The sequence below is a fragment of the Schistocerca gregaria genome, chromosome 7, assembly GCF_023897955.1.
Source record: "Schistocerca gregaria isolate iqSchGreg1 chromosome 7, iqSchGreg1.2, whole genome shotgun sequence".
Taxonomy (NCBI): Eukaryota; Metazoa; Arthropoda; class Insecta; order Orthoptera; family Acrididae; genus Schistocerca; species Schistocerca gregaria.
The window spans coordinates 119,078,093-119,089,566 of record NC_064926.1 but is presented as its reverse complement, the minus strand read 5'-3'; the positions used below and the strand labels follow the sequence as shown (position 1 = coordinate 119,089,566).

Below are 11,474 nucleotides of genomic sequence, written 5' to 3'. Positions count from 1 at the left end.
AACGCCATTCACTACTGAACAATAAAACGCAGCGAGATAGAGTGAATAGAATTTTATCATTTATTTAGCTCAACTTAGATAAAATACTGTTTATTAAGTAATAATAAAAACATCTTTAAGTTGTCAAACACAATATTCTGAAAAAACATGGCAGAATTATTGTGCCTACAACAAAAGTACATGAAAACCAAATTTGATTTAAATAATAGACATTTAACTTAAACATTGCTAGATTTGAACGTTACAATACACTCACATGAGAGAAGGGAATAGTCTCACTCCCCTGAATCATCTGACAGGCATCTCACTGCGGGCATAAATAAATTCCCAAGTAATCTATCTTTCTAATATCAGAGATTTCGATATTCTTGAAGAGTGAATATTGGTAACCTCACCTACATAAAAGATTGTCTTTTGAATAGGAGGCTGTGTTTTGTGCACATTTTTTCAACACTATTAGCCAGTAGAAAACTAACTGTTGCAGAGACTGCTCACATCACAAACCTGTAGCCTCTGGCACATGTTTACTCCAGCATTCGGCTGTTACACAAGAGTTGGATTTTTTTATGTTCGCTAAATTTATACTTGTGAAAAGCCAAAGATACTGACAAGTAAATAAATAAGCAGCTAATAAAGTGTGACTTTTTTTCTCTTGCCACTTTGCCCCACATGTTCTATGAAAGAGAAGTTGAGAGCTTTGTGCCACATGTTAAACAACGCTTGTAGTTGTACAATGTATTAGGTATTAGGTTTACAGTTCAGTAAGACATCGCTGTTAACTGAATTAACATTTAAATGTTACTCGTAATTTTTGTATCACATCAGTCACAAAATTTAATTCAGAATTATTTTTCAATGACAAAGACAATGCTAGGGCCACAAACAGACAGGGAATATGTAATGTTGTTAAATGTATATATCCCACATTGTAAAAATTTCGAAAATACTGCTTTCTTTGCATATATTCGAAATGACAGCAGTCAGCTGTGGCGTTGGTTGCCGTCCAAGAATGATGATGATAAAGTCACAGGGCTCCCAGTCGGGTACAAGTCTTTTGGTAGGGTATCAATGGCTCACGTGATGGTTTGGCTACAATTTGTTTCAGTTGACAGGAGTGTCTGCCGTAGCTCGGTGGAGTCCACTATCGGAGCACGACGGAAGACTGACTTTATGTTTCCGGTACACATGGGTATGTAGTATCAAAGATGAGTAACATATCGCATAGCTTTTAAGATACTCTTCCAGAATGCTCTGCATAGCCTTAAAGTTGTAACTGTGCTCCTGTTCCTGTACACCATAGCAGTAATGGACGTACACTCTTTTCGATTTTGTCACCTGTCCTTTGTTGATCACTTTGCAGAACCTACACTGCTTACTGACTAAAAACAAGTAAAATAAAAAATTAAAAAATGTGATGAAGCAAAAATTGACACTCGAAAAGAAGGAATGTTTGCAAGGGTGGCTCGTAATGTAATATTGTAGAGTCCAGCATATTTTCCAGTCTGTTGTCCCTGTAACTGCAGAGGACGTTTTGCACACTGTGTGGTTGCGGCTGACATTGTTTGTGGCGCCATGGCAGGGGGGAGGCTCAGGAGTGACTCTGGGGCTCCAGAGTAGCACAGGAGATCAGGAGTAGCGCAGGGGCTCAGGTGTAGCGGAGGGACAGGAGTGCACGGGAGCTCAGGAGTAGCGCAGGAGCTCAAGAGTAGTGCAGGGGCTCAGGTGTAGCGGAGGGTCTCATGAGTAGCACGGGAGCTCAGGAGTAGCACAGGAGCTCAGGAGTAGCGGAGGGACTCAGGAGTAGCACGGGAGCTCAGGAGTAACGCAGGGGCACGGCGTAGTGCGGGCCGGGCGCCTGGCTGTTGACGTAGAAGCGCCGCCCCGGGCCGCCGCCGTTGCCGCCGCCGCTGCCGAAGGGCAGCCGCCGGCCGTCGTCCTTGACGGTGAGCCGCGCGCCGATCTGCATGGACCAGGGCGCCGGCTGGCGCGGGTTGTAGCCGCGGTACGGCTCAGCCTCGTCGGGCAGCAGCGGCCCCGGCACCGCCACCTGCCCCTGCGGCACCACACATAGCCTCATAGCACAGTAACTAAAGCTTACAACAGCGTCTGATGTATGGCGTTAGCACAAGAAAACTCACTCACTACGACCAGAGCCGTACTAAAGTCAGCCTGCATCCCTGGCAGGACTTCCAAAGATGTGCCTAGAAGAAAACTACACTACTGGCCATTAAAATTGCTGCACCACGAAGATCACGTGCTACAGACGCGAAATTTTACCGACAGGAAGAAGATGCTGTGATATGCACAAGGTTGGCGCCAGCGGCGACACCTACAACGTGCCGATATGAGGAAAGTTTCCATCCGATTTCTCATACACAAACAGCAGTTGACCGGCGTTGCCTGGTGAAACGTTGTTGTGATGCCTCGTGTAAGGAGGAGAAATGCGTGCCAGCACGTTTCCGACTTTGATAAAGGTCGGATTGTAGCCTATCGCGATTGTGGTTTATCGTATCGCGACATTGCTGCTCGCGTTGGTCGACATCCAACGACTGTTAGCAGAATACGGAATCGGTGGGTTCAGGAGGGTAATACGGAAAACCGTGCTGGATCCCAACGGCCTCATATCACTAGCAGTCGAGATGATAGGCGTCTTATCTGCATGGCTGTAACGGATCGTGCAGCCACGTCTCGATCCCTGAGTCAACAGATGGGGACGTTTGCAAGACAGCAATCATCTGCACGAACATTTCGACGACGTTTGCAGCAGCATGGACTATCAGCTCGGAGAGCACGGCTACGGTTACCCTTGACGCTGCATCACAGACAGGAGCACCTGCGATGGTTTACTCAACGACGAACCTGAGTGCACGAATGGCAAAACGTCATTTTTTCGGATGAATCCAGGTTCTGTTTACAGCATCATGATGGTCGCATCCGTGTTTGGCGACATCGCGGTGAATGCACATTGGAAGCGTGTATTCGTCAACGCCATACTGGTGTATCACCCGGCGTGATGGTATGGGGTGCCATTGGTTACACGTCTCGGTCACCTCTTGGTGGCATTGACGGCACTTTGAACAGTGGACTTTACATTTCAGATGTGTTACGATCCCTGCGAAACCCTACATTTCAGCAGGATAATGCACGGCCGCATATTGTATATTGCATATACGGGCCTTTCTGGATACAGAAAATGTTCGACTGCTGCCCTTGACAGCACATTCTCCAGATCTCTTACCAATTGAAAACGTGTGGTCAATGGTGGCCGAGCAACTGGCTCGTCACAGTACGCCAGTGACTACTCTTGATGAACTGTGGTATTGTGTTGAAGCTGCATGGGCAGCTGTACCTGTACACGGCATGCAAGTTCTGTTTGACGCAATGGCCAGGGGTATCAGGCCGTTATTATGGCCAGAGGTGGTTGCTCTGGGTACTGATTTCTCAGGATCTATGCACCCAAATTGCGTGAGAATGTAATCACATGTCAGTTCAAGTATAATATATTTGCCCAATGAATACCCGTTTATCGTGTGCATTTTTTTCTTGGTGTAGCATTTTTAATGGCCAGTAGTGTAAGTTATCCAATCTGGAAGAACAATTTACAGTAAGCCTCTACTTCTAAGGCCGGCACTCTTTTTTTGGGCGTTACCGTGGGAAATGGCAGCTCAGCCACGGTAACAGGCCAGGCTCACATCCGTCATCCTGTCAATGCAGTGGCCAGGAGAGGCGCAGGGGTACCTACACAGTTGGGCCGCGGACTTGTTGTACCTCCCTTGGCTGGAAGCAGCGCGTTCGAATAAGAAATGAGCCTCTAACCCAAACAAAAACCACGGGTTTCAGCAGAGGTATTTGCAGTCCGGCAGCACCCACCATGATGATAAGTGATTTCTGGAGTGATTTGTGTCAGCGAATAGCAACCACGAGTTTGGGCGCCAGCCACTGCCCGACCACCTCCCAGGACTCCTTCAGGCCAGTCTTTTCGCCAAACAGTCCCTGGTTGGTTGGTTGATTTGGGGCGGAGGGGACCAAACGGGGAAGTCGTCGGTCCTATCGGATTAGGGAACGATGGGGAGGGAAGTCAGCTGTGCCCTTTCAGAGGAACCATCCTGGCATTTTCATGGAGCGATTAGGGAAATCACGGAAACCTAAATCAGGGTGGCCAGACACTGGTTTGAACCGTCGTCCTCCCGAATGCGAGTCCCGTGTGCTAAGCACTGCACCCCCTCTCTCGGTAAAAGTCCCTCTCTTGAAGAGCTCCTCCAATTGCACACTTTGATGTGGTCGCACAATGTCATCCACAGAAATGACGCCAGCGCCGAATATACCCCTGAAAATACTCGTAAGAGGAAGGAGTCCAGTGTCACAATAATGTTGACCAGTGAGTGTGCGATTGTACCGTGTTCAAAGATTTGGAGGTCAGTCTACCCGGGCAGAATTGTGCCAAGTTGTGCCACACCACACGAAACCACCAAAACGAACATTTTCGACAAGGTTCCAGGCTGCATTACGTGTTCACACCTCTCATCGTACGAGAGTGCATCCAGAATTTGCATGACATGAGTTGATATGAAAGTTCATTAAAGGAACTCGATAAGAAGTTGTTCGAAGTCTTGGGTAGATTAGGGCACATAGATTGAAGTTACAACCAAATAAGTACGAATTCCTGAGAAAGAAGATAATATTCTGAGGACACTTAATAATGGATAAGCGTAGAGAGCAAGGTGGGCATAATGCGGAAAAGGTGAAGAACTTCCCAGTTCCGAAATCTACGAAGGAATTAAAAGGGTATATAGGTCTTGCTGGATATTACTGTCAATCCATTCCAAAGTTTAATAAAATGGTAAACCCATTATATAAACTACTGAAGACTGAAGTGCCGTAAGAATGGGCAGATGAGCAACAGGAAGAATCTGAAGAACTGAGAAAGAGATTAGTAAATCCTCCTAGATTTAGCTATCCGGCTTTATGTAAATCGTTTATAGACATTACAGACACCGGCGGAGGGGAGCTGGGAGCTGTTCTGCCACAAGGGAAGCTAGGCACAGATTTACCAATCGCCCACGTTTCATGGTAACAGAATAACGATGAAAGAAACTATTCTGCAACTGAGTTAAGAGTGATTAACAGTTTAAGAGTCACAAAGCAGTGCTGGCCATATGTCTATGGGTGACGTTTCACCACAGTATAACAGATCACTAGTCACTGATAGGGGATTTCAGTGTCAAAGGCCCATCATTAGGGTTACTAAAACGGCAGTTGAAGCTAGAGGAGTGTTCTTATGGCACCTTGTATAAACACAGAAGACTCAATGAAAATTCAGATGCATTAAGTCGAGTAGAGCGTGATGAAGTAGAGGATACAAGTGAAAATACAGGACACACAAAACTGGTTAGAGAAAACAAAGAGAAAACTGAAGGAAATGAGGAATTAGTGCAGAGGAAAATGCCGAAATTACGAAGGAAGTGCATGGCAATAGCTCAGAGGGTATTGAGAGATGCACAGAAGGTTAGATCATGTTGTTGTTGTTGTTGTGGTCTTCAGACCTGAGACTGGTTTGATGCAGCTCTCCATGCTAATCTATGCCGTGCAAGCTGCTTCATCTCCCTGTACCTACTGCAGCCTACATCCTTCTGAATCTGCTTAGTGTATTCATCTCTTGGTCTCCCTCTACGATTTTTACCCTCCACACTGCCCTCCAATGCTAAATTTGTGATTCCTTGATGCCTCAGGACATGTCCTACCAACCGATCCCTTCTTCTAGTCAAGTTGTACCACAAACTTCTCTTCTCCCCAATACTATTCAATACTTCCTCATTAGTTATGTGATCTACCCATCTAATCTTCAGCATTCTTCTGTAGCACCACATTTCAAAAGCTTCTATTCTCTTCTTGTCCAAACTATTTATTGTCCATGTTTCACTTCCATACATGGCAACACTCCATAGAAATACTTTCAGGAACGACTTCCTGACATTTAAATCTATACTCGATGTTAACAACTTTCTCTTCTTCAGAAAGGTTTTCCTTGCCATTGCCAGTCTACATTCTATATCCTCTCTACTTCGACCATCATCAGTTATTTTGCTCTCGAAATAGCAAAACTCCTTTACTACTTTAAGTGTCTCATTTCCTAATCTAATTCCCTCAGCATCACCCGACTTAATTCGACTACATTCCATTATCCTCGTTTTGCTTTTGTTGATGTTCATCTTATATCCTCCTTTCAAGACATTGTCCATTCCATTCAACTGCTCTTCCAAGTCCTTTGCTGTCTCTGACAGAATTACAATGTCGTCAGCGAACCTCAAAGTTTTTATTTCTTCTCCATGGATTTTAATACCTACTCCGAATTTTTCTTTTGTTTCCTTTACTGCTTGCTCAATATACAGATTGAATAACATCGGGGAGAGGCTAAAACCCTGTCTCACTCCCTTCCCAACCACTGCTTCCCATTCATGTCGCTCGACTCTTATAACTGCCATCTGGTTTCTGTACAAATTGTAAATAGCCTTTCGCTCCCTGTATTTTACCCCTGCTACCTTCAAAATTTGAAAGAGAGTATTCCAGTCAACATTGTCAAAAGCTTTCTCTTAGTCGACAAATGCTAGAAATGTAGGTTTGCCTTTCCTTAATCTTTCTTCTAAGATAAGTCGTAAGGTCAGTATTGCCTCACGCGTTCCAGCATTTCTACGGAATCCAAACTGATCTTCCCCGAGGTCGGCTTCTACCAGTTTTTCCATTCGTCTGTAAACAATTTGCGTTAGTATTTTGCAGCTGTGACTTATTAAACTGATAGTTCGGTAATTTTCACATCTGTCAACATCTGCTTTCTTTGGGATTGGAATTACTATATTCTTCTTGAAGTCTGAGGGAATTTCGCCTGTCTCATACTTCTTGCTCACCAGATGGTAGAGTTTTGTCAGGACTGGCTCTCCCAAGGCCGTCAGTAGTTGTAATGGAATGTTGCCTACTCCTGGGGCCTTGTTTCGACTCAGTTCTTTCAGTGCTCTATCAAACACTTCACGCAGTGTCGTATCTCCCATTTCATCTTCATCTACATCCTCTTCCATTTCCATAATATTGTCTTCAAGTAAATCTCCCTTGTATAGATCCTCTATATACTCCTTCCACCTTTCTGCTTTCCCCTCTTTGCTTAGAACTGGGCTTCCATCTGAGCTCTTGATATTCATACAAGTGGTTCTCTTTTCTCCAAAGGTCTCTGTCATTTTCGTGTGCACAGTATCTATCTTACCCCTAGTGAGATAACATCCTTACCTTTGTCCTCTAGCCATCCCTGTTTAGCTTTTTTGCACTTCCTGTCGATCTCATTTTTGAGACGTTTGTATTCCTTTTTGCCTGCTTCATTTACTGCATTTTTATATTTTCTCCTTTTATCAATTAAATTCAATATTTCTTCTGTTACCCAAAGATTTCTACCAGCCCTCGTCTTTTTACCTACTTGATCATCTGCCGCCTTCACTATTTCATCCCTCAAAGCTACCCATTCTTCTTCTACTGTATTTCTTTCCCCCATTCCTGTCAATAGTTCCCTTATGCTCTCCCTGAAACTCTGTACAACGTCTGGTTTAGTCAGTTTATCCAGGTCCCATCTCCTTAAATTCCCACCTTTTTGCAGTTTCTTCAGTTTTAATCTACAGCTCATAACCAATAGATTGTGGTCAGAGTCCACATCTGCCCCTGGAAATGTCCTACAATTTAAAACCTGGTTCCTAAATCTCTGTCTTACCATTATATAATCTATCTGATACCTTTTAGTATCTCCAGGATTCTTTCATGTATACAACCTTATTTTATGATTCTTGAACCAAATTATGATTAAGTTATGCTCTGTGCAAAATTCTAACAGCCGTCTTCCTCTTTTATTTCTTCCCCCCAATCCATATTCACCTACTATGTTTCCTTCTCTCCCTTTTCTTATTGCCGAATTCCAGTCACCCATGACTATTAAATTTTCATCTCCCTTCACTACGTGAATGATTTCTTTTATCTCATCATACATTTCTTCAACTTCTTCGTCATCTGCAGAGCTAGTTGTCATATAAACTTGTACTACTGTAGTAGGCATGGGCTTCGTGTCTATCTTGGCCACTATAATACGTTCACTATGCTGTTTGTAGTAGCTTAGCCGCACTCCTATTTTTTATTCATTATTAAACCTACACCTGCATTACCCCTATTTGATTTGGTATTTATAGCCTTGTATTCACCTGACCAGAAGTCTTGTTCCTCCTGCCACCGAACTTCACTAATTCTCACTATATCTAACTTTAACCTATCCATTTCCCTTTTTAAATTTTCTGACCTACCTGCCTGATTAAGGGATCTGACATTCCACGCTCCGATCCGTAGAATGCCAGTTTTCTTTCTCCTGATAACGACGTCCTCTTGAGTAGTCCCCTCCCGGAGATCCGAATGGGGGACTATTTTACCTCCGGAATATTTTACCCAAGAGGACGCCATCATCATTTAACCATACAGTAAAGCTGCATGCCCTCGGGAAAAATTACGGCTGTAGTTTCCCCTTGCTTTCAGCCGTTCGCAGTACCAGCACAGCAAGGCCGTTTTGGTTATTGTTACAAGGCCAGATCAGTCAATCAGCCACACTGTTGCCCCTGCAACTACTGAAAAGGCTGCTTCCCCTCTTCAGGGACCACACGTTTGTCTGGCCTCTCAACAGATACCCCTCAGTTGTGGTTGCACCTACGGTACGGCTATCTGTATCGCTGAGGCACGGAAGCCACTCCACCAATGGCAAGGTCCATGGTTCATGGGGGGACTTAGATCATACAGACATTAGAAGCAGTGGAATGGCATAAAAAAGACATAGAAAAATACATTGGGAAGTGCGACAAATGATAAAGGAATAAGTTCAATGAGAGCAAGATGAAGGCTCTAGTAATTATGTACACGATGACAACAGTAGTCAATCAATGTAAGATGGACACTGTAAGTCCGTTATATACAAGTTTTAATTAATACATCTTGGGATTCCAAGATGACCTGAGCTATTACTGCGAATTGAGAGACAGGCTGCTGAGACAGCGATGTAGAAATTTAGATGAGAAATGGCGTTAAGTGCTGTTGACCTACCTTGGATCGGATTTTCTAAGCGAAATGCATAAGAGGACATGTAAATTAAGGATCTGGAAGATCCAGGCAACAGCGTTCCTCACACAGAGAAATTGGGCATTCGAGGGAACTCATAAGACACTGGTAGAAAAGTTGCAACACTTCATAATAATGAGAACCACAGTAACTGGGGTTTAAGGGTACCATATAGTATTTTTGTTCGAAATGTGTGTGTGTGTGTGAGTGTGTGTGTGTGTGTGTGTGTGTGTGTGTGTGTGTGTGTGTGTGTGTGTGTGTGTGAGTGAGTTTCTAAAGGAGCAAACTGCTTAGGTCATCGGTTCCTAGACTTACACACTACTTAAACCAACTTAAACTACCCCATGTTGAGAACAACACACACACCCATTCCCAAAGGACGTCTCGAACCTCCGGCGGGAGGGGCCGCGCAGTATGTGACATGACGCCTCAAACCACGCGGCCACCCTGCACGGCGGTATTTTTGTATTTAACACAATAACATGTGGTAGCACAGAGTACACACCATCTGAGTAAATGTTTGAGGGAAAAGTATATGTTCCCAGAGTCCAACACAAAGATGAAAGAACTGTTGAGTACAATTATGATCATTATGTATATAAGTTTCGAACTAGAATTCAAGAAGCACTACAGAAAGCACGAGGAACGATAAAGAGGAGACAGAAATCAGTAAGGCTCTTTATGTCGTGACCAAGAATCCAAGAATATTTGGGACAGGAGACAAAGCAATTTTGTGTAATGAGATGATAAAAAGGGGTCGTTCTAAGAAGCTAGGTGCACAATTCCGAGGACAGTGCGACATTACTGCAGCAGACCTGCCCACTGTGACGATGTTGTTGTTGTTGTGGTCTTCAGTCCAGAGACTGGTTTGATGCAGCTCTCCATGCTACTCTATCCTGTGCAAGCTTCTTCATCTCCCAGTACCTACTGCAACCTACATCCTTCTGAAACTGCTTAGTGTATTCATCTCTTGGTCTCCCTCTACGTTTTGTACCCTCCACACTGCCCTCCAATACTAAATTGGTGATCCCTTGATGCCTCATAACATGTCCTACCAACCGATCCCTTCTTCTAGTCAAGTTGTGCCACAAACTTCTCTTCTCCCCAGCCCTATTCAATACTTCCTCATTAGTTATGTGATCTACCCATCTAATCTTCGGCATTCTTCTGTAGCACCACATTTCAAAAGCTTCTATTCTCTTCTTGTCCAAACTATTTATCGTCCACGTTTCACTTCCATACATGGCTACACTCCATACAAATACTTTCAGAAATGACTTCCTGACACTTAAATCTATACTCGATGTTAACAAATTTCTCTTCTTCAGAAACGCTTTCCTTGCCATTGCCAGTCTACATTGTATATCCTCTCTACTTCGACCATCATCAGTTATTTTGCTCCCCAAATAGCAAAACTCCTTTACTACTTTAAGTGTCTCATTTCCTAATCTAATTCCCTCAGCATCACCCGACTTAATTCGACTACATTCCATTATCCTCGTTTTGCTTTTGTTGGTGTTCATGTTATATCCTCCCTTCAAGACACTGTCCAACCCATTCAACTGCTCTTCCAAGTCCTTTGCTGTCTCTGACAGAATTACAATGTCTACATCTACATCTACATGACTACTCTGCAGTTCACATTTAAGTGCTTGGCAGAGGGTTCATCGAACCACAATCATACTATCTCTCTACTATTCCACTCCCGAACAGCGAGCGGGAAAAACGAACACCTAAACCTTTCTGTTCGAGCTCTGATTTCTCTTATTTTATTTTGATGATCATTCCTACCTATGTAGGTTGGGCTCAACAAAATATTTTCGCATTCGGAAGAGAAAGTTGGTGACTGAAATATCGTAAAAAGGTCTCGCCGCGACGAAAAACGTCTATGCTGTAATGACTTCCATCCCAACTCGTGTATCATATCTGCCACACTCTCTCCCCTATAACGCGATAATACAAAACGAGCTGCCCTTTTTTGCACCCTTTCGATGTCCTTCGTCAATCCCACCTGGTAAGAATCCTACACCGCGCAGCAATATTCTAACAGAGGACGAACGAGTGTAGTGTAAGCTGTCTCTTTAGTGGACTTGTTGCATCTGCTAAGTGTCCTGCCAATGAAACGCAACGTTTGGCTCGCCTTCCCTACAATATTATCTATGTGGTCCTCCAACTGAAGTTGTTCGTAATTTTAACACCCAGGTACTTAGTTGAATTGACAGCCTTGAGAATTGTACTATTTATCGAGTAATCGAATTCCAACGGATTTCTTTTGGAACTCATGTGGATCATCTCACACTTTTCGTTATTTAGCGTCAACTGCCACCTGACACACCATACAGCAAACT

At 43.9% G+C, this 11,474-nt stretch overlaps 1 protein-coding gene across 1 annotated transcript in view; it reads right to left on the bottom strand.

Annotated features, from left to right (window-relative positions):
• Positions 1-310: 310 nt before the first annotated feature.
• Positions 311-11,474, bottom strand: part of LOC126282210 (translation initiation factor IF-2-like) — a 243,374-nt gene continuing 232,210 nt past the window's right edge. The window contains exon 4 of the mRNA XM_049981758.1: positions 311-2,053. Within this exon, the coding sequence (XP_049837715.1) occupies positions 1,814-2,053 (240 nt within the window). The 3' untranslated portion in view covers positions 311-1,813. The remainder of the gene's footprint in view (positions 2,054-11,474) is intronic.